Here is a 24,973-nt window from a genome sequence, read left to right as displayed (position 1 = left end):
ACAGTGTTTTGTATTCTAGGTTTAGTCTGTGAATGACACTTTTATCCTGCAGAAGGACAAGATGAAAGATTCAGACAGGAGCAGTCTTTTTTAATTAAGAAGCAATCACACAACTAACAAATGAACCCAGCTTTCCATCCAGGTGCTAATGCATTGGGGCCTTGTATGGTTGACCGTGTTATATATATATATATATATATATATATATATATATATATATATATATATATATATATATATATATATATATATATATATAGTATAGGTGGGCATAGATACATTTTTTAATCTAGAGATTAATCTGACTGTAATCTTGGAATTAATTTAGATTAAAATGGCTCATTCGAATTCTGCCAAAAGCATTCAGAATATGTGTGCTACCAAAATAATGACTAAATGTCTTTGAACGCATTTCTCAAGCCAGGTGTCGCATTAGACCAGGGGCTCATCTCCTGTTTCAAAGATGCATCACAAACTGCTTGAGACATGTTCTGCTGTGATAATTGGTGATGAAAATAAATGATTTTAAATAAGATGAACTTGTGTTTACTAACTGTTTATTCAGTTAAACATGAATTTTATACTGTAGGCCTACATAAGCTCCAAACTGCGATTTTTATTTTTTATTTGATTTTTAAAAAAAAAAAATTTTTTAATTACCTTAATCCAACTAAAGTCATAACTGAACTAAACAGAAATGAAACTAGGATGTGGAGTATGCAAATATTAGTGGCGATATTTAGGTAAACACCGTAAGCAAACTATTACCGTCATATAGGACTTTTCGCCATATTTTTCAACAAGATTCACACACACACGGCTATCAGTAAAGGACTGCACACAAATACACATTGAGAAATGCGGAAGTTTTTTTCTTTTCGTTTGGCATGCGTTATTAAATTCCATAACACTCTCACCAGTTTTTACTCCTTATTTGCATGTAATGCCCCAATTTGACACATGAATGAAATGTTCATGAGTGAATGTAAAACTGCCGAACTGCATTTAAAGTCACCCAAAATTACAGGAAACTTTTTCATGAAAGCACTTCACCTAAACACCTTATTTATATTATTGTCTATTAAGGCAAATACCTAGATTACAGATGTCCATGTAAACGTAGTCAGTAGTGTCTTCGAAGTAAGTGAAAGATCCAGAATGGCATCCTGCTGATTTGATTCAGAAGGGCACTTTCTTGTCAGATGGCTCACCGAAATATTAAGGTAAAAGTCATCATAGCTTGCGTAGAATAGACCCAGCTCCCAACCCAACTTTGAGAATAGATTAATAGATAAGCATGATAAGAGTATTGTGGTAACGCAGCATGTTAACGCCGATAACGGCCGACCACTAATATATGAGCAGTTTGGCTATAGGTAGGTAGGTACATATGTCTATTTTTTTATTTTTTTATTTTACATTTTGAATACTATGCAATTTGTATTTTACAAAATTTAGAAATGAAGTAAATTCAGCAGAGAAGCTGAGAGTTTTCATTTGGTTAAAGTCTCAAAGTGTACATACATGTACAATTCTAATTTTGGAAAAAAAAAGTTATATTTTAAATATCAGTGAAAATTGTGGTAACACTATAATAACTACAAAATATGAATCATCTATTAAGCATTAGCAAATAGTTAATTAATTATCTTTTAAGCATTAACTCTACATTAATAGACATTAATAAGCATTTTATAACTGGAGCTACAAATGCACATTATTAAGTTAGTAATAAGTTAGTAATTGATTAATAAACTATTCAAATCAACATTTATATATTATTATTCAGGCATATATGTAATTTTTATATTAATAGATGGTTCTTTAACTAACCTTTATCCAGTTGTGTCACCAAATACACATTAATGACAATTAAAGCTTCAGTATCAAATGAACAATACATCTTTACAATCCTATCTAAAAAGTAAAAGCTGTAAAGTTTAAACATTGCAGAATAACAGAAGTTTCAAAATATAAGAACATAAGATAAAACAACAATATAATAATTTAACAATTCATTATGATACATTTCAATGTTATTTAGCAATGTTTAAACTGTACAGTAATTTTATTTTAGATAAGATTGCAAATATATTTTTCATTTGATACAGTTTCATTTGTGTATCTTTAAATGAACAGAAATGAATAAAGTCATTTATTTTCTTTGGGAGTTTGAGTGGGATTTATTAAGCATAAATAGTCCTCACTTTAGATTAGGTCACAAAACTGGATGAAGTTGAGTTAATTAAGCATTTATTACCATACAAATTACCTATTGCTGTATGCCTGAATAATAAGATATTCAAATGTTAATTTAATTAGTTTATAAATCATTTACTTATGCTTTCTGAATGATCTTAAAAACCAGCAACTTCTCTCAAATAACTGGTTGTAAATGATGCAATGTTTAATTTAGTAATGAAAAATAATAATAAATGAGGTGTGAAAACAATCATTAAGCACATTATTCGTGTGCTTATAAGTCAATAATACAGCAATTGTAGCTTCAGTTGTAAACTGCTAACTAACATCTATAAATGTAGAGTTAATGCTTAATGCTTATAGTGTGTAGTTATTATAAAGTGTTACTGACTTCTTTCATCTTTAAAGACTTGCCAACCTAAAACGTTTATAAAACAGTTAGCAAACGTGATTTCATTGACAATGCTATAAAAAAACCTGCATGTTCACAATATTTGAAAATAGTTTTCAGGCAAAAAAGGAGAATAATTTGTGATAGTGCAGCTTCTTACTCTGCTGAGAGAGATTATGAGCATGAGCAGAGGGGCAGTTTGGGTCACAGATGGGACGGCCCAGGCGAGTCTGTAAACTACATTCACTGCTGTTTTACTCAATCCTTCAAAACCACATCTCATGACAGGCTGCCAAACTCCTCTTCTAATTGTCTGTAGTCCACCAGGGATCCTCAATTAGAAACATTTGCAAAGCAAGCTAATTAATTACCTTAGAGGTTCCTAATTTTGGGATGATTATCTGCTAAAAAGCAATCAATACATGGCCTGTTCCCAGCAGCAGCAGCAGCACTGATGGTAGAGTGAGTAGTGTGCATGGATGGGGGATTTACACTTAAATTATACCACTTTTTCTGTTATTTGTTGCAATAGTATTATCAGTGACTATATTTCATATGTATCTACTGATACACAAATAAAGCTATTAGCTTTCCATTTTTTTTTAATCATTAGCTTTCCACCCAAAATAGGGTGTTATGAGCACACATGTAACCTAATATCTTTTTTATTCATACTGGAAGCTAGAAGGTGTAAAAAGAAGATAGAAACCTTCAGATTCAGACTTATTTACAGTGTTAAAGTGTTAGATTCTCCCTTAAATCATAAACCAAGTGCTAAAAACAATTTGCATGTATAAAAGAGAGTTTCTTGGTCAAAAATTTTTAGTTTTGGTTTTATTTTCAAACATGGTTCCTGCTGACATCATTAAGGGTGCAACTCCTAATATGGCCACTTCTCAAAGCACATGTGCACACAAAGTTTTTTTTTTTTTTTTTTGTAGCGGGTAGCTGACCATGTTAATCCATAGTCAATTCAATTCTTTCACACGTAAGTTTTAAATATTTCATCTGAACCTCCCAACTTGAGTTTTTCAATGTGACTGCTATTTAGAACGGATCACTTTTAATGGTAAAGTGTCTGGTTTATGACATGACACTTCGCAGCCTCTTACACTGCAAGGGAAAGATTAGAGCTGCAAGATTTACGACACATCAGTTCATCAACATCTCAAAAATATATAAAAGCAAGTGGCTATTTAATAGGGAGAAGAGTAGAATAGACATTTTAGTTACCTAAATACTCTCTTTCTGTTGTTATAATGCAAAAGCTGTGTCTTTTTCTTGTAAATATACAAAAACTGAACAAGAACAGATACAGTTGAAACCAGAAGTTTAAATACACTGTATAAAAAGGCACATAACCATTTAAAAAAAGTCAGATGTTAATGGAATTAAACTTTTTCTCTTTTAGGTAAGTTAGGATTATCACATTTGTTTCTGTTATGCTTAATAGCAGAATAATGAGAGAGATTTTTTTGAGAAATTATTATAACTTTGCTTGAAAGTCAAGTTTACATACAATAAAATTATTATGCCTCTGAAAAAAAGCTCAGATGATGGTGTCATGGTTTTGAAAGTTTCTGATTGGCTAATTGACAACATTTGAGTTAATTGGAGGCACAACTGTAGAATAGTATTTAAGGAAAACCTCAAACACACTGCTTCCTTGTGTGACAACATGGGAAGCAAGAATAAACAAAAAAGCCAGATTACAATTTGCAAGTCGTGTCCAAACTAGCGTCCTAGAGAGTTTAGCTCCAACCCTAATCAAACACACCTGAACCGGCTAATCAAGCTCTTACTAGATAAACTGAAAACAAACTGGCAGGTGTGTTGAAGCAAGTTGGAGCTGAACTCAGCAGGACACCGGCCCTCCAGGACTGAGTTTGGACACCCCTGCCCTAAGCATACTGCCAAATTAGTTAAAATGTGCTTTAAGGACAACAGAGTGAATGTTTTGGAGTGGCCATCACAAAGCCCTGCTCTCAATCCTATAGAACATTTGTGGACAGAGTTGAAAAAGTTTGTGCGAGCAAGACTATTGTGAGAAGCTTGTGGAAGGATACCCAAAACATTTGACCAAAGTTATACAGTCTAAAAGCAAAGCTAAAAAAACAAGGAAATGTTTTAACTTGACTGTCTAGAAATTAATAAAAAAGTCATTTAGGCAATCCTAACGGACCTAATATAGTAAACGTTTAGTAGGATTTACCATCAGACATTTTTGGTGTATGTAAACTTCTGGTTTCAAGTACTATTCTATAGCTATAAGATAAAATAAATCTTGCTAAACAAATGACAATAAACACAACAGATGTGAAAAGATTTGCTTTATATGTATTTTTCGAGCTGTCCTGGATATTTTTTAGCAAAATGAAATATATTTATAATGCGATACTTATCAACTATATATTTATAATGCTAATCAACATTGCCTCTCTCACTGTAGAATACTATAAAATGATTTCTTGTTCCTTCTGTGATGTGAAACCACATCTGCTCACAAAAAGATACATTTTTAAGACTTGATTGATTTTATGAAGTAAATTTGAATGAAAGAATTTGAAGTAAATCTTTTTGGCAAAACCGGATCACACATGTGCTGCTGTTCTAAATGTTTTCATTGCTCAAACTTTTTTTGTCACACTTTACTGCCCTGAACAAACCACTTCCAGATTTTCGAGGCAGAATAGGGTTGATGCACAGGGGCTTTTCATTTTCAGTCAGCCAGCTCAAGTGCTTCCGGCATTTAAGTTTAAGTTCTAGTTTCTTTAAAAATCAATGATTTTCTCTACCTGATTGATATACGATATAAAGTGGGTTTCAAAACGGACAAGAAGCACTGCATTAAACTCAATTGTTTATCTATTGCATGTGTTTAAAATAAGAAATGTATTTTTAGTGCTCCTGATGTTTCTGACAATGATTAATTTAAACAGCCTTTCATCTTGTTTAATACTTGAACAGCTAAATGAAAGCCTAAGTCTATTAATAAGATTATATTCTAATTAATTTAGATCATCTATGCTGTAAAAGCAAGCTTATGAAATTAAAAATGGTCACATCAGCCTTCCAGGTTTTATAGTTTTTTATCACAGGAAGCTATTTCTCATCCTGAGCAGAATTTATAAGATACTGATGTTGTAAGAACTTTCTTGCGTGTGTTTGCAGGTACACACGGGAGGCTGGCGTTCGCTCTCTGGAGAGGAAGATCGGGGCTGTCTGTCGAGCTGTGGCTGTGAAGGTTGCTGAAGGTCAGAAGGTCTCTAGATCAGAGGCGCCCACTGAGCAGCATGCTGGTAAGACTGTTTGCTTTTCATGTCATGTTATTTACTGCTAGATTTACTCCAGCTCTGCTTCAGGATTATTGCTAGTAGTCTTTGAGCAAAGATGACACACACACTGGGTTTTCTTATTTATGTAGTATCCTGACGGCAAGATCTCATTGGATGAAAATACTGTCACTGCATTTTAAAAGAATAATACTTTATGAAGTATTTTGTGTTCAGAATAGGAAAAATCTGTTAGTAAATTGAAATTAATATTTAAAGTTAAATGAAAATATTTTACCTATAAATAGTTTTTATTTAATAAAAAATGTACATTTGGATTTGAAATTAATATTACATAAAATGAAATTGTATTTTTCATCTTCTAATATGTTTGATTTTATAAAAGAAAATATAATTTTGTTCAGAGTACTATTAAATACACAACTTAAAGACAATGGAAAATATTTTGTATAATAAAATAATGTTATAAATGTAACTATTGTCATATAATAAATATATAACATGTCAAAATAAATACAGTGATTTTAAGTTCCTATTAATATAAAATGTTTTATTAGATCATTTAATATTGAGGTTAATGAAAATGTATTTACACTCTCTGGCCACTTTATTAGATACACCTGCAAATTTCTAATTAGCCAATTACATGGCAGCAACTCAATGCATTTAGGCATGTAGACATGGTCAAGACGATCTGCGGCTGTTAACCAAGCATCAAAATGGGGAAGAAAGGTGATTTAAGTGACTTTAAACATGGCATAGTTGTAGGTGCCAGATGGGCTCGTCTGAGTGTTTCAAAAACTGCCAATCTACTGAAAATTTCACGCACAACCATCTCTAGGGTTTACAGAGAATGGTCTGAAAAAGAGGAAATATCTAGTAAGTGGCAGTTCTGTGGGTCCACATGCCTAGATGTGAGAGGAGAATTGCCAGACTGGTTTGAACTGATAGAAAAGCAACAGTAACTTAAATAACAACTCGTTACAACCCAGGTATGTAGAAGAGCATCGCTGAACACCCAGTGCGTCCAACCTTGAGGTGGATGGGCTGCACCGGGTGCCACACCTCTCAGCTAAGAACATGGAGACTACAATTCGCTCAGGCTCAACTACATGAAAACATCCATCCTGCTTTGTATCAACTATTCAGGGTGGTGGTGGTGTAATGGTTTGGGGGATATTTTCCTGATACACTTTGGGCCCATTAGTACCAATTAAGCATCATGTCAACACCACAGCCTACCTGTATTGTTGCTGACCATGTCCATCTCTTTATGACCACAGTGTACCCATTTTCTGATGGCTACTTCCAGCAGGATAACGCGTCATGTCATAAAGCATAAACCATCTCAGACTGGTTTCTTGAACATGACAATAAGTTCACTGTACTTAAATGGCCTCCACAGTCACCAGAGCTCAATCCAATAGAGCACCTTTGGGATGTGGTGGAATGGGAGATTCACATCATGGATGTGCAGCCAACAAATCTGCAGCAAAGGCTCAATGCTATCATGTCAATATGGACCAAAATATCTTAGGAATATTACCAGTACCTTGTTGAGTCGATGCCTTGAAGGATTAGAGCAGTTCTAAAAGAAAAAGGGAATCCAACCCGGTACTAGTAAGGCGTACCTAATACAGTATAACATGACAAGTGTTTTATTTGCTAAAATGAATAATATTAAAAGGATTTTTTCTATTAAATTTATAATGCAAACTAAATAAATTAAATGAAAAAGTAATTATTTTAATAAGGATACCAAACATTGAATTTAAAACAGTGGCTTATTATATTATCAGTGTGAAATTTTGTTTAATTCAATTTACTTTTTAATATGAAGTTAAATTACGAACAAATATGAACATAAATTATAACAAAATTTATCAAATAACAACAATTGCTTTATTTGATATCAATTTAAATTATTTTATTTTATTTACATTTTTTAATTTTTATTTATTTTTTCTTTAGATATTGGGTTAAATGTTCTCCATAATACTGTGACCTATATTTATACAACTGGTATGACATTCTATCAGGATGCACTGAATTGAAGTTGACTTTTCTGCATGCATCTTGTTCCTCAATCCCCGACTGCAGCAGCAGCTCAGGAAGGCTTTAGCATTTGCTGCCACAGACAGACGGCTGATTCAGCACAATTCATAACACATACTTACCCTACTGTGCTACAACGACAGATTCAAGTACACACTTCCTCAAGATGTGTACATAGGTAACCCACGCTGAGAAAATATCAAACGTACAGTCAGAAAAACTAGTCTCAGCACACACACAAGCACATATTGGTCATCAATCTCTCTAAGCACCGGCCCCCTGAGGGCTGGAGGAGGGTAAAGTGTGCTAACAGACAGCCAAAGCACCCCCCAACCCCCCCCCTCCCTGTCGTCCTGCAGCAGCTGCTCCTCTGAAACTGAAGTTCAGACTCTGCATACATTTACACTAGAGTGCTTTCCGATTAACTCACTGTTTTAAATTGAAAACCGTCCTTGTGCATAATACTGGCGCTTCAGAAAGATCTCCGTCTACATGACCAAAAATACATGAAAAAAGCTTAAAAAGTAGGTTTAAAATTATAATACAAAATTGTAGCTTACATACAGTTATTAAATAAAAACATAGACTATAATGGTAGTTGCGATTATTAAATTGTGTTGAGAGAAAAAAATGGATCACAGATTTTGTTATTGTAACAATAAAAAACAACAAAATTTTTTGTCATTTAGATAAGAAGACAAAGACATCATTCAGCACATATAAATTGAAAAGAAAACATAGGATGCACTTTTGCTTTCTCATTTTGTTTTTAACTTGAGCACAAAAAATATTCAAAACAAATGGACCAGCCATGTTATCGGGGCTTAACGAATCAGAGATGGAGGATATGCCATGATCCAGATTTTTTGGTTTTTTAGAAGTCTGTTGGTGCTTCAGAAATCACGTAATTTCATACTAATACTTTTGTTAAAGCAGAGTAGTATCTCCAAATTCGTTGTATTAGAAAAACCATAGGCGAGACGTACTCAGATGACGTACTCGGATCTTAGACCTCGTTTACACTAATACATTTTAGTTTTAAAACGGTGTTTTATAACGAAACTTATCCACGTCCACACTGACATTTCAATAGCGCACATCACGTGACCATCCACACTCTGGCAAGCACTACAGCATATACGTGCGTCTGAGCTCCAGGCAGTCAGTGAGTGCTTTGAGCACAGAACCCCAGGTGAAAGCCGTGCACGTCAAACGGTTCATCAAGAATCTGCCGCTGGATCTAATCTCACTATATTTATTAAACGTGATATTTAATTTATTTGTTGTTTATATCTAATGACATATTCCCCAACTTTGGTCATTTGAATTTATTACTTGTTCTTGAGTAACGTGTTTTGGCTGAGCGCAAAGATAAGTTATTATATTAATTTATGTTACCACGTACACTGATTGTGCACATTTGACTGATTGCTTGCCTTTATTTCCTATAATGTATACACTTTTTGTACTTTATACTTTTATAGTGGCCATTATTGATTATTAAAACTTATATTCAGCAAAAGAGAGGGTATGTTTCATATTTTTACTGAAAATGAAAAAAGGCAGTAATGTTATAGGCTCCGTTTTGTTTTAAATATGCGAACAGTGAAGATGACGGTCATATAAATATGTAGCTACACGGCGCCTCAACATTTTTGGTGTGTGTTAAGTTGTTAATTTCAAAATGAAGTTGACATTTCTTTATAACATGTTTTCAGTTTATTGTTAAAATAGTAAAACAGCAGCAGCGTTTTAAAATGAAAACGGCCTCTTCAGCACTCCCAGAATGCTCCGTGTTCACCGCTCGAATCTCCTGCGTAGTGTGGATGGATTAAAACTTATGCGTTTTAAAATTAAAATGTATTAGTGTAAACAATGCCTTAGGGGAGATCCAATGAATGCTACACTATCCCATGAGGCCACATGTGTTTATAAATTGTAGAAAAGCAACACAATTGTTGTGGATCGGTCATTTGATAATGACAGTCTGGCAGATGTAGCACATACACATTTCATACCACTCATATTTATACCATATAGAACATACTTTTCTACTCATGCTAATGTAAATTCAAATGTAATACCTACTCAATTAACAGCTAAATTCTCTCTTGTGTCCTCATGGAATAGTAAAGAGTCCATTAGATGAACACTTTAGAATTCTTACAATGGTAGTAGGTCATCCGGTTACTACTTGCATACTGTTTTTGAATATTGAATTTGGAGATAGCGAACTACTTTTCACATACTATATTATGATTTTAGATGCACTCATTCATGAATAGTGAAGTCAAGTGACACAACTGACACGGGTAAGTCGTGATGACAAGTAAGGGATAATGTACATCCAGGCGGTTGTTTTGACAGAATATATCCTGACAGACTTATCAGCTGCTGGGATGAAGCAGAAGGCATTTATACAAGTGAAAACAGCCACCTTGGATGTAGTTTATCCCTCTTTTTACATGACTACTTGCCGCAAAACACAAAAATAAGACAAAATCCAGTTTTAAAACGTAAAGCTTTTGCTACAGTTATGTGTGCGTCTCAATCAGCACCACTAGCTCCCAAGGTTGTTTATCAGTAGGTTGATTGCATGAATTCAGGCACTGGTAAGAACATTTTTTAACTTGATTCACTACACATTGCGACACACTGAGCATGACATGAGAAAATTGTAAATCATCAAAACTGGTGTTTATAAACAACAGCAGAACTAATATGTTTCATATATTAATTTTACTAAGTTGTTAAAAACTCCTTATGGCTAAAAAATTGTATTGTTTTATATACCATTCAAACCAATCATTTTAGCCATTAAACAACTGTAAAATGATTGCTAGATATTTCCTAGCTGTGGTCGTTCATGTTAAAAATGAGTAAAAAGCAGACTGTTTGTAGGAAAACATCTCTCGTTTGTCATTACGTTTGATCCTTTGGGTCAAAAGATTCATATTTCATGCTTTTAAACTTATATTAAGGGCGCGTATCAATAATTTTTATGGTGCATCGTGGGACTTTTCAGGGCACAGAGCACTGGAAGAATTCTGCAATTGAGACAGCACTTAAAATGGCTGACTCCCTAATCAGTGCCCTGACCACTGAACAAGGGTGCTTATTGAGATGTTGTTGTAAGTTGTTTTAATGAATACTATTATAATTTGTGTTTTATTTATTGTGTGATGAGTCATGGCTCAGGTTTTGTTTTCTGTTTTCTGATCAGGTTTTATCTTTTTTTTATTTTTTATTTGGTTTGTACTAGCAGGTGTTGTTCTTATTCTTAACATCATGACAGCTGTCGCATGTAGTTCCTGCTGTTTGCTCTGCTCTCTCTGTACTTTCAGTTCAGCTCAGTCCTCGTATGGTTCATCGTATGGTCTACATTGACCTCTGCAGTTACAGGAAATTAGACAGTCTGTTTGTTAGGTAGCCATTCCATTTCTTATAAATAAGCAAAATGTTTTTTAAAGGTGCATTTTTTGTTTGTTGCATTTTATGATGTGGAATATACTGTGGATTTGCCATCTTGCTAAAGTTTTTCAGTTGCTAATGCCATCCAGTAATAGGGTGGTTAAATAAAGCAGGTGTAATTTGGTTGGTCATTTGACTAACGTGTCAGGCCTGCTCCTGATGTAAAATTGCTTTCATTAGGGCTGTATTTTCATTCATTATTTTGCCATTTTTAAAAACATACTTTACAACTTAATGAAATACAAAATTTAATTTAAAATAGCTGGAAGTAACCTATAATCATAATTGTAAACATTGGGTTCTTTCTGTGTTTCCTTATTAGAATTTTTTTTCTGCCAAGTAATTTGTTAGCCATTTAACAAAAAATATTTTGATATAATAATAAAACAATTGCAAATATAAAATTAATAGTAGTGCATAAGTAAGCTTTTTCTGCCAAGTAGATAAACTAATTTAACATTTTTAAATATAATTGATAAAACAATAGCAAATATGAAAGTGCTTATTAGTAATGCATGAAACATTAAAAAACTATTTAATGTTTAATTTTATATTTTATTTTTACTTAATATATTTATTATATACATTTTTGTACATTTTTATAGCTTTAATTTTGTCATAAAGGAGATGTTACATCTAACTTTAATAAAAAAAAATAGTGAAATAAAGCCAATATTTTAGTAAAATAAAGATTTTAAAAGTGCACTACAAATGCATTTTATATGAACAAAGAAAAAGATGTAAAAAAAAAATATATCTGTAATCTTACAAAAAGTACAAACAGATAGGACAGGTCAGGGTCTGTGAAGGATTGGCAGATGGCTTTTATTATTTGGAAAGCAAACTTTTCTCTCTAGATTAATGTGCACTGATCAGTCATGCACAATAAAATCTTTTTTCAGCAAGGCATATGCCCTTTCCTTCTTTGTTCCGCAGAACATGATGCTCCTCCTTTTCATTTAACAGTCTAGTCACATGATTTGTGGGCAACAGTGGACATATATACATAATATATATATAATAGTGTGTCTTGCCAAAGGGTAATACACAACAGTCACGTTCAGAAAAACTCAGACATACCCTGTAAAGTCAATTCACCCTGAAGCTGCTTCCGTTATAATGTTTGATATTAAAACCCATAATACCTTATTGTTTCCTCCCAAAATGAAGACAGCACCTGCTCTCCCCCTTCACTGGACCCCTATGGCATTTTCTCTCCAGCCTATAATTCTCCATTATTCCAGACAGCTCTCTTTCTCGCCTTTGCTTTCTTTTCACTTTTCCCCCCTCTGGCCTCGATGTCTGTCACCTTGCTTAATGAAAAGCTTCAAATAGACGTGATAATGGAAGTGCAGACCTGATCAAATTTTATAGCGCCATTTGTCTCTTGTAATTCACTTTCCTTTTTTTTGCATCTCCGCTTAAATGGACTTTACTTTTAAGTTTGTGAAATGTCAGTCACCCACCTCTTTTATATCGACACAAGTTTTAAACAAATAAAACCCACCTGTACTTTTCTGTTTGTACATTTCAGAGCAGAATACAGACAGTAAGGTGGAGGATTCTGGGATTGCAGCACCTCCTGAAATGCCAATTGTCATTGACCACATTGCCCTGAAGGATATTCTTGGACCGCCTCTCTTTGAAATGGAGGTTAGCATCACTGAAATGCCTGAAAGCTCATTATGTCTCAAATACATATAGAAAAAAAGGATCAGGGTCTAATAAAATGAAGGGTGGTTATTTATTTTACAGTCCTATTTTACCTGTACTAACTATGTATTTATCATAGTCATCATTACATAAACCTAACCATGAACCTAACCTTACCCATGTAATTACTATTATAACCCAATTTTTTTTTTTTTTTTTAGATATAGTTCATGACAAAACTTTTAGCCCTTAAATTTAAATTCTTTTTCAGTTATTTCCCAGGTGCTGTTAAATGGAGTGAATTAAATAAAATAAAAAAAGTTTATTTTTTGTCTTTGCCGTGATGACTGCACAAAAGATTTGGTTAGCTATTTTGCAAGATAGTTTTCAGTTCAAAGTATGATTTCAATGCCTGACTAGTTTAATTGGGTTATCTAGGCAAGTTAGGTTGCCTACAGTGGCTTGTTCTGTAGCTAATTGGAAAAAAAACTATTAAGGATGCTAATATAATTGACCTTATATTGGCTGTTTTGACCAAAAATGTGTACGTTTTATTTTATTCCAATTAAAGTAAAGTAAATAAGACTTTCTCCAGATGATAAATAATTTAGAAAAACTGTAATTGTTTTTTTTTACAGTATTCTATATAATGTTTTTTTTCTGCATGAAGTCTTTTTACTTTTAGTTTGGCTGGAATAAATAAGTTAAAGGTTTTTTAAAAACATTTATATGATCAGTATTATAACCCGCTTGTAGAAACTATCTACAAAACAAACCTGTTATCCGATGACTTGCCGTATTATCCTAACTTGCCTAGTTACCCTAATACCCTAATAACTTCTAACCCTAATAACTCGACAGAGTTTTATAATCTTGATATGGGATTGTAAACATTTATACAGGACTGAGAAAACAGGCCAAAGATGAGCTCAAAAGTGGACTAACAATACTTACAGCTGGACTGTTGAAATATGTTAGCTACGATGCTAACACAGTGAGCTCACGTTGGTAGTATTTAATATTTATTGAGTAAGTATTTAATATGATTGGTGGAGTGTGATTATGACGACTAGTAATTACGTTTAAAATAAAAACCGAACTTAGCAGAGCAGGCAAGCTAAGCAGAGCAGAGCAGGCGAGCTAAGCTACAGCTACACTCAGCAAGAGAGAAACAGGAGAGCATTTGATTGGGTAAGGTTTGATGAGAAACTGAAGTATGAGGTGAGGTGAAAAAGACCTTTGATCCATTTAGGGGGAACTGACAAACTACAAGCTTTACATGTTTATATCAGTTTTATTGATTGCCAAATAATTAGAAAAATATTATGCACTGTCACCAAAACAAAGACAAAATAAAATAATTAATAGAAATTAGTTGTTAAATTATTAGGTTTAAAAATGTGTTGAAAAAGTCTCTCGACTTATCATTTAAGTAATAATTATTACATATATATTTTTTAAAGACTTATAATTTCACTTACTTACTCCCAGGGCCGTTTATATCTAACCTTAATATCTAGCTGGTATTTAACCGAGCCATGTTGTTGTTTCACCAACATCTAATTTTTATGAGGTGGGCCATTAGCCCAACGCTCAGCACCCAACCTGGAGTACCAGGACATACTCTCATACACTTTGGACAATTTAGCCTAGCCAATTCACCTGTAGCGCATGTCTTTGGACTGTTGGGGAAACAAACTGGAGCACCCAGAGGAAACCCACAAGTACATGGGCATAACATACAAACTCCTCACAGAAATGCCTCACAAAAACTGACCCAGTCGGGGATCAAACCAGCAACCTTTTTGGTGTGAGGCGACAGTGCTAACCACTGCGCCACTGTGTCGCCCTTTTAATTTCACAGGAGCGTTTAATTATTTTGACTTCAACTGTATATAATGTATAAGTATGTTTACAGGCACACAGTCAGTTTGCTCATTAATGTTCATTGACTGGCTCTGAATGCACCAGTATGACAGAAGGGTCACATATAACCAAGAGATAATATGGCATGTGTGTGTTTGTGTGTGTGTGTGTTCATTTGTTCGTGTTCATGTATCTATGTTAGCTGGGGTATGTAGTCACCAAAAAACCCAATCATCACAGCAGCAAGTTAGCATGACTCTTTTCTTCAGAAAATGTCAAATCCAGCCATCTGTGTTCTTTCAAACAGAGAGCAGATCAGTGCTGTCCTGTAGTGTCATTGTTCATTTGTCCACAAACCTTTTGGACTGCGAGTCATTGGTCTTGTGTTTGCTGTGCTCTCTCTTTCTCTATCTCGCTCTGCATTCTTTCCATGCCTTTGAGAACCGACCAAGACCTGCTCATCCAAACCCTTGTGTTAGCATTTATTATTATATTATTAACATATATTAATTTAGCTAGCACACAATCAAAAGTTAGTGTCTTTTTTAAAAGACCCATTTTTTATTACTCTTAATGGGCAAATTCTCAATTTATATGTGCTGCAAATAAAAATCAGAAGGGTTAGCAGTTTATATTTTACATTTAAAAAGATAAAGATACAGGTGGAGGGTTGGTAGGTGATGACAGATTATTATTATTTTCTCTTTACTTTTTAAAGTTTACGTCCACTCTGTGGAATTTAGAAATGCTCCCAAGAATCCACACAACATTTAAATACGTTCCTGACAAAATAAACAAAATGTAGAATAGACACTGGAGAACTCACATTTTTGTTTCTGTCAAAAGAATGTGATGAAAGTGATATTATATGCATTAGCGCTGCACAATATCGTTTCAGCATCGATAATGCAACGTGTATCCGCAATAGTCACATTGCAAGATTAATTTAGTTATAATTAACTAAAAATGACAATTCAGTACATAAGATTTGTTGAGTCATGTATTTTAACCATAATCTATTATTTAATTTAATTATATTATTTCTATAGCACTTTTTACAATATAGATTGGGTCAAAGCAGCTTAACTTTCTAGTAAAGTCCAGATTTCAGAGTTGAAGTTTAGTTCAGTTCAGTGTGGTTTAAATTTTACTGCTGAAACACTGTAGAGCGAATACACTGAAGCGCAGCTCCACAAGTCCACAAGCAAGCCGGTGGTGACAGTGGCGAGGGAAAAAAAACTTCACCAATTGACAAAGTGAAGGGAAAAAAACCTTGAGAGAAACCAGGCTCTGTTGGGTACAGTCTAGGCGCTGGAGGCTGGAGAAGCTGGGCGTCCATCGTGGAAAAGCTGCAGGTGTAAGTCGGGCGCTAGCGGCAGGTCAGGCTGGCCCACTGTATCAATACGTTTAATCATTCGTCACGGCGGTCTTTCAGGAATCAGTCTCATGCACTCCATTCCTAAATGACCACCACAGCATCAGCTTGGGATGCAGCCTGGTCCAGGATTATGGAAACCTTGGAATCGTCTCTTCACAGGTCTTGGACCGCATAATTGGCGCAGCATAATCTCTAAAGACCTCAGAATGAGTATCCCCAGGTGAAAATAGAGAATAAAGAAAATAATTAGAGTAGCTGCTGTACATAGTGTATTTAAACAAGACACAAATATGGAGTGTTATAAATGAAAATAGCAGTTATATAAACAAACATGTAAAGCATATGAGAGTTTTTAACTCAATGTCTTGTTTATTAAGGAGGAGTGTGTCCTACAGGTGGTTGTCGAGCCAGCTCACCTGCGTGAAGCACATTCATGCATCATACCGTTATGCGATGCATTGACTATTTGAGTATTAGTGTGATTAGTATATTTGTGTGATATATATATATATATATATATATATATATATATATATATATATATATATATATATATATATATATATATATATATATATATTTCTCATTCTAATTTTATATAAATATAAAATATTATAATTTACATAATTTTATTTTTAACTCAGATGTGTTTTAAGGCCTGTGACTGATTTACACCATTTGTGAACAGGAAATTATAGAAAATAAAGTTTGCTGCTTTAACACATTAATTGAGCTAAATTATTTTTCAAATGAAGACTATACTATACAATTTTTCAGATTCAATTTCTCATAATTGAATTTAACTCCTAATATTCTCCTAATATATGTAATATTCCACCTAAAACCATAAAGCACTGTTTATTTTGTTTTATCTGTGCTTACATTTTTTAATAATTTTTTTTATATTTTTGGATATTTTAAAGTCAGAATTATTAGCCCCCTGTTTTTTCCCCCAATTTCTGTTTAACGGAGAGATTTTTTTCAATACATTTCTAAACATAATAGTTTTAATAACTCATCTCTAATAACTAATTTATTTTATCTTTGCCCTGATGAGATTAAATAATATTGACTAGATATTTTTCAAGACACTTCTATACAGCTTAAAGTGACATTTAAAGGCTTAACTAGGTTAATTAGGTTAATTAGGAAGGTTAGGGTAATTAGGCAAGTTATTGTGTATAATGTATAATGATGGTTTGTTCTGTAGACTATTGAAAAAAATATATATATTTTGAAGGGGCTAATACTGTTGACATTAAAATGGTTTTGAAAAAAATGTAAAACTGCTTTTATTCTAGCCGAAATAAAACAAATAAGACTTTCTCCAGAGGAAAAATATTATCAGACATACTGTGAAAATTTCCTTGCTCTGTTAAACATCATTTGGGAAATATTTAAAAACGAAAAAAATTCTACTAATAACTACTAATAATTCTGACTTCAACTGCATATCGCAGAAATACAAAACATCGCAATTTCTTTTTTTTTTTTCAATTTCATATATACAACACATTTAAAATACATGTATTTAATTTGTCAAATCTTTTAACAAAAAATATAATGTCAAAATATATCATATCGGATCCTTTAATATTTTACATAAACTGCTGTCACAGCATGAAAATTTACTGAGGCATAAAACCCTCTTTTAGGCATTGTTCGAATGTTAAAATTGTAACCCCATCTGTCCATGTTTGAAGGTGTCTGAGCGCCTGACTCTGCCTGGGGTTGCGATTGGTCTGGCCTGGACCCCGATGGGTGGAGAGATCATGTTTGTGGAGGCCAGTCGTATGGAGGGTGAAGGTCAGCTGACTCTGACAGGTCAGCTGGGTGATGTGATGAAGGAATCCGCTCATCTAGCCATAAGCTGGCTGCGCAGCAATGCTAAGACGTACCTCCTCAATGATGGTGAGATACACACACGCACTACACTACATGCACTACACACAACCACTGTTTAAAAGACACGTCATTTAAGTGTATTAGTATTTATTTTCATGCTACCAGTACTTATTTTTTTGGATACTAGTAGTAACTATTTTGTTAAGTATTACTCATAAGGTACTAGTCCTTATTCTGTTTTAAAAGAAACAAGAATTATTCAATATATTTAATAAGATGTAGCATAACTACTTTCATTGAAGTATGTCATTCATTAAGTACTATTAATTACTTATTTTTTAGATACTAGTATTCATTTATTAGATACTACTACTTCAGGCAATCCTACCTATTAAGTAGATATTCATTAGATACTAGTATTAATTCATTAGTTTCTAGAACTTGGGTAGATAGTAGATGTCTAGTAGACCATTTATTATATTAAGAATTTTTATTATCCATATGGCCATATTTCATTTGCATATTCGGGTTTGCAGTTGCACAAAAAGTTATTATTTTTTATAAACAGGTACTAGAATCGAATTAATAACTATTATTATCCATTTATTAGGTATTAGATTGCAGTGAACAGGTGCTAGTGTCTGTTTAAAGGTGCAGTAGTCTTCAGAAACATTTTATCATAATAATGATTAAAGTAAATGATTTATAAGTGTTTATATGTATTTTTATGTGCATAAGATAAAAAAAGGGTTTGTTTAATTTAAAATAGTCGGACCCATAATTCCTGTAATTCTGATAATTAGCCAAAATGTCTGTCAAAAATGTAGAGTTCTACAACTGCGCAGCCGTTCACGCAGATCTGCCATCTGCACTTTTTAAAATCCTGAATCAATATTGGAGTTACTTTTGCACGCTGGAGGATAGAGGACACCATTGCTGAAGTATTTCTGTTAGACAGGTAATGATATGATTTTAAACTATTTTGGTCAATCAAGGCTGATGTAGATTGGGTTGTTTTATGAATGGTTTATATGCAGAGAAGTGTTGCTCAGCCATCCTTTACAGCCAAGAGACCTTTTACAGCCTCAATAATGTAGATTTTTATTTAGTTTAACAACAAAACATCAGTAAATAGCACTATTCTGCCTAGCTTGCTTTGCTGAGGTGAAGTTGGTTTTATATTCACATCACATTTGGTTCTTTTTTGAACAATGACAACCTGTGACGCCCTCCCTATATTGTTTATCATGCTACTCTGAATATTCGGTCTGAAATAGCATGCAAGTATGGCTTAGTAATAAATGTAATTCCTGCACGCTGCTGGTCAACCACTAAGCATACAGTAGTTGCTTTAGAACAGCATATGATAGTGGGATCAGTGATCTTTGCATGCATGAAATATTATACATTATGACAAGTTTTGCTTGCTACACAACTAAAAACGTACCAGTGTTTTGTTCTGAATTGTAGTATTATAAAGTACTATAAAGTTTTTTAACTGGCGAATGACATGATCTAATGATTTTAGGAGGCGTGGCTTTGGACAGCAGGGTTTCAAACATATAATGCTAACCGGTTAGCATTTAGGCAGATCACCTTCTGCACCTTTAAAAAGTACCATCTGAATGTCTAATGAATATGTGCTAATATAGTATAAATTTAATAGGAACAAGTCTTATGATCTAATATTAAATCTTATGAGTAAGTACCATTATGTAATGAATAAGCACAAGTATCTGTTTCATAATTAATGTTGACACATCTTGTCATAGAAAGAGGGTGTGTATGCTCACTAAGGGGCAGTTCACACAGAATGCGTTTTTCCTCTACTTTTCTATTGTTTTTCAATGTAGATGTGCGCTTGACAGACTTGTGTGACCGTTACGTTCTTGTTTAGCATCTTTTGAAGCGCAATGCACTTAAGCACCACATTTTTTACACCGTGTCAAGTTGAAAGATCTTCAACTTTCACAAGTAGTGCTGTTAGAAGAGCTCTGAGGTGGGGCAACCGTTGCATGCTTCTGTTTATAGTTGACTGTTTGTTGTTATAAGTTGGCATGACAACTGTTTTATTTACCAGGGCGGAGGAAGCGCTTGTTGTGGCTTTGTCCAGTATATCCTGAGTTATGACATCTCCTCATGTGCTTAACATATTGTTTTCATATTTCTAAATGGGCATTATTGTCATTATTACATCATGTTCATAATATCTTGTCACGTGGATCTCTTGCTGTGCTGCGCTTTTTTCGAAGCCTTGTTTTTAGAGTCAAATGCAAAAGATAATTATGTTTAAATCAAATTACTAGCTTGCAAGCTTTGCTACAGAGTTGTACATATAGTGATCATTGATGACCATAAGTAGTTGTTCTTTCTATTTGTCTTAGTTTTTCTGTTTAACTCCACATTTCTATGTTCAGAGTAAATTTCCATGTTCACTGAGGCTGGTGTGTCACCATGTGTGTGTTTGCCTGATGTTTGTTTTGTAGGAAGTGCTGATCTTCTGGAGGGCACCGATATCCACTTGCACTTCCCAGCAGGCGCTGTCACTAAAGACGGACCCTCGGCTGGCGTTACGATAGTGACGTGTCTGGCCTCGCTGTTGAGCGGGCGACTGGTGCGGTCAGATGTGGCCATGACTGGAGAAATCACTCTGAGAGGACTGGTGCTGCCGGTGAGGAACACACTGCACATCACACACACACCACTTTTATTTGAGGCTGATGAGGACGCTCCATCCATAGATGTAAGGTATTTTAAACTGTAAAAAGCTGTTTTCAAAACCCAAAATATATAGGAAATAGGGTTGGGCGATGTCGACCAATTTGGCATCATACAATGTATAATGTGAAACATCGACGATGGCATCCTTGTGGTAGGCAGAGGTTAATTAATTAATTCATAACAAATTAATTATTTGTAGCCTACCTTTTCAACTATCTGACCCACATGGTCCCTGTTTTACCCATAACCAAATCATAAATAAATAAAGATAAGTTGCACACAAATAATTCAATTCAATTCAGCTTTATTTGTAAAGCGCTTTTACAATGTAGATTGTGTCAAAGCAGCTTCACATGAATGGTCATAGTAACTGGATCAGGGTAGTTCAGTTTTTCAAATAGGGCTGCACGATTCTGGCAAAAATGTCAATCACGATTTTTTTTTTTGCTTAAAATCAAAATCACGATTCTTTCTTACGATTCTGTAAATGTAAAATAAAGGTTAATATGGTTAGTCTATTATTATTGTTAATTCTCAAACATATGGTAAAACAACAATAATAATATTAGGCCTATGTGTTGGTATGCTTAAAATGCTACATTTTGTATTATGGTGGACTTGAACAGACTTTCAATATGTCCTGTTTGTTAATTCACAGTAAAATGATGACATCAGAATACAACTATTCATAATTATAAAACTGAATTATTATATTTGAGACATATGCTTGCCATCTCTCATTGACAACTTTTTTGACCATTATATTCAACATTATATATACTGTAGGATAGGGTTGTTATACTGACACAGTAAACATTTATTTTCATGCACAACAGTGTGTTCGCTATGAAAGAAAAACATATCAAATGCTTGTCGTAATCATAACTCTAAAATGCGATATGATCATTTAAATGATGTGCGCACAGGTTTCACTTTCACTTCCTAGTGCGGCTCATATCTGCTGTCACTGTGAGAAAAAAACACATACTTGCAAATCATTCTTTCAGTTCGGCTCTCAAACGATCGCTCTGTGCAACAAACTGAACATTATTTATAACTTCATTACCTTTTATTCACAGCCTGTGCAGGTTGTGTTCACTAAAGTTGGTTTCGTGACCATGAATACATCTTATCATGAAGACAGAAATGACTGCTGTCCGGGGTTTTGTGCTCAAAGCACCCGCTGACTGCTGGAGCTCGCGCGTGCGTGCGTGCGTGTGTGTGTGTTTGTGGTCACATGATGTGCATTTTCAGCAGTATAGTGTGGAAGGAGGGCTTTTCATAAATGCTAGATGAAACACCAGTGTGGATGTGGATCATTTTCTTTTTAAAATGCCATTTTAAAACTAAGACATATTAGTGTAAACGGGGTCTAAGTGTGTATTTTTTTGCGAGCGGGTTGCTGCTGCGACAGGGGCGGGGCAAAGGAATGCAATGCCGGCTCAGCGTCGTGATGTTTATCGGCCATCTGCAATGGACAATGGCATCGTCAATCTACCCAACCCTAATAGGAAACGTAATAATCTGTGTTAAACTTAGAAAAAAGGAAAAACAGTGTAATTGTTGTAATCTCACTATGAAACATGGTGGCCAATCAAATACTTCTGGGGGTGCGCATATTAATGATCCTGAGTGTTAAGTAACAGTTAGTGTTGTGTTTGGATTGGCCTGATTCTCACCAGGATTTTACACACACAGGATTTACAGGAGAACAGGAAAATAGTGTTGTTTGAGACTCACAGTGTGTCTTTATCATGTGCTGAACTCTCATTATTCAGTTATGCCTTGATTAATTCAGTCTTTCATTCTTTTTTATTTAATTTTTTCTTTTTAAAATTTTATTTAGAAATTAGAGGAGATAAATGGACGGGGGGAAAAATAGTAGTAAAAAACAAAGCAATTACCATAAGGGTTACAAAATCAAGTCATAATACATTTGATGTACATTATCACAAATTGTTTACAATGACATACTCAGTCCATTTTTGCCAGTACTTGTCACACTTTTTTGAATGAAATCTTAGGTTAAAAGTCAGTCTCGGCATACAGTGTATTTCCTTTTCAATTCCTATCCATTGAGCCCTTGTTGGAGCATCAGCCTGAAACCATTTTCCAGTTATGGCTTTTCTGCTACTTGCCAAAAGGATTTGAATTAGGTATTTGTCAATAGTTAGAATCATTTCTGGTATTTTCCCAAGCTATAATGTGATAAACGTGTAGTCCAGTTCTTCTCCAGTTGTCTTTTTTATTTCAATCACTATTTCATACCAGGAGGTCTGTATTTTTGGGCAAGCCCAAAAAACGTGAAAACGGTTAGCAGTTTAGGAGTTATGAAGAACCTCATCAGATTTTTCCATCCAAACTCTCTCCAAGCTCTCGAGTTTGTGGTTTTTGCATGTGTGACACACATATCTGTCCAGTCTTTGTGATTTGTTGGTTTGACTCTTTCTTCCATTTTTGTTTTATGTAATTTGATGAATGAGTTTGACTGTTTTGTTTGCATTCATATAATTTAGAGACCAGTTTTTTCTTTTCGTCTTTTATGCATGCTTTCGAAAATACTGTGATCAAATTATAATCATCCTTAAATTTATTTTCTATTTTTTTTATTGAAGTAATCTCTAACTTGCAAGTATCTGTAAAAGTCCTGCTTGTCTTGGCCAAATGTATCTGATAAGGTCTGATAACTCATGAAATGTCCGTTAGAGGTCACTGAACTGAATGATGATTCCTCTCCAAACCCACTGTTTAAATCTCCTATCTAGTGTACACTGTTGAAAATCTGGGTCGAACACTATCCATTCAGTTTTTTATTCTATAGCACCTTTAAATCTCTGTGATTAGATGTTCTCCCTGTTGGTGATAGTATGCATGCCCATTTGATATTGCACCTTTAGTCTATAAGAACTAGTATTTTGATAATATTCCATAATGTTCCCTGCAAGTAAAATTATATTTTCTATTTTACTTTTAAATGATATTATTTATATTATATTTCTTTTCTTGCATTATTCTGTGTGTTTGTTTGTATTTTTGTGTCTCTCACTGTTCTCTTTTGCTTATTTTACATACTGTTGATAAGAATAGATATTTATATCTGTGCGTTGAGTGGGATGTTTTTATATTTTTCGATTTGTATTATTTGCATTGTTTCCTTTTTCTTGTTTTTGTTTACTGTTTTGAGTATGGAATTTATATTTGCCAAATATTTGATACATATGGTGTGCGCTATGTACACGTCTTGTTTCTCTACAGGTGGGAGGTATAAAGGATAAAGTCCTGGCAGCGCACCGGGCCAATCTGAAACGCATCATCATCCCCAAGCGCAACGAGAAAGATTTGGAGGAGATACCGGCCAATGTGCGAGCAGACCTGGATTTTGTTCTGGCCGGCACTCTGGATGAAGTCTTGAACGCTGCCTTTGATGGAGGATTTCCCTCAGCCGTCAACCATCCACAGGTTCTAAGCAAACTCTGAGACAATCCTTGCAAGATGAGCTCATGAACTGTTTTCCTCATAGAGAAAGTTTGACACTCAGCACTTCAATTTACTTCATCTTTGAAAGATATTCAGTTTATCTTCTCTCCTTTTCTCATTGATGATTAACTTGTGATTTAATAACGTATGAGTGTTATTGACACAATTATGTTCCTGTAGAACTGACAACTACATTTAATGTTTTGAAGCAAAATGAGCTTAACCAGTGTCAAAATTCTTAAAAATAAGATTAATGTTGACAACTTTATGTTGATAAAGAATGGAAATGTCTAATTAGTATCTTTGAAGTGGAGGTTAGCAGATGACAGTGATGTTGATAGCATATGATGACAATCTAACTGTCTTTCTGAATAAATATGGACTTATAATTGATCAAATACACTGGTGTAATCTGTTCCCACTGAGACGACTGAAATGCTGTAATAGTGATTCTTCTTGGCAACTCAACTCGTATGGCTGCTCTTTTTGTCATGAAGCTCATCATTTGATATGTGATAGTGCAAACAGAGCTGCCATTTGACCTGCTTTTTGGAGCGATTAACAGTTAATGTGTTCTTGACGACTGTAATACCTGCATGACAGCTTTGGCCTGAAAACACG

The 24,973-nt window shown here is 34.2% G+C and overlaps 1 protein-coding gene across 1 annotated transcript in view; it reads left to right on the top strand.

The window, feature by feature from the left end:
- The window catches only part of lonp2 (lon peptidase 2, peroxisomal), a 48,944-nt gene extending 24,194 nt beyond the window's left edge, over positions 1 to 24,750 (top strand). Inside the window, 5 exon segments of the mRNA NM_001008573.2 lie at positions 5,765 to 5,892; positions 12,947 to 13,065; positions 18,013 to 18,220; positions 20,641 to 20,825; positions 24,131 to 24,750. Of these exon segments, the coding sequence (NP_001008573.1) occupies positions 5,765 to 5,892; positions 12,947 to 13,065; positions 18,013 to 18,220; positions 20,641 to 20,825; positions 24,131 to 24,352 (862 nt within the window). The 3' untranslated portion in view covers positions 24,353 to 24,750.
- Positions 24,751 to 24,973: the final 223 nt, after the last annotated feature.

Source organism: Danio rerio, chromosome 18 (assembly GCF_049306965.1).
Source record: "Danio rerio strain Tuebingen ecotype United States chromosome 18, GRCz12tu, whole genome shotgun sequence".
NCBI classification, from domain to species: Eukaryota; Metazoa; Chordata; class Actinopteri; order Cypriniformes; family Danionidae; genus Danio; species Danio rerio.
This window is presented reverse-complemented; position numbering and strand designations above follow the sequence as displayed.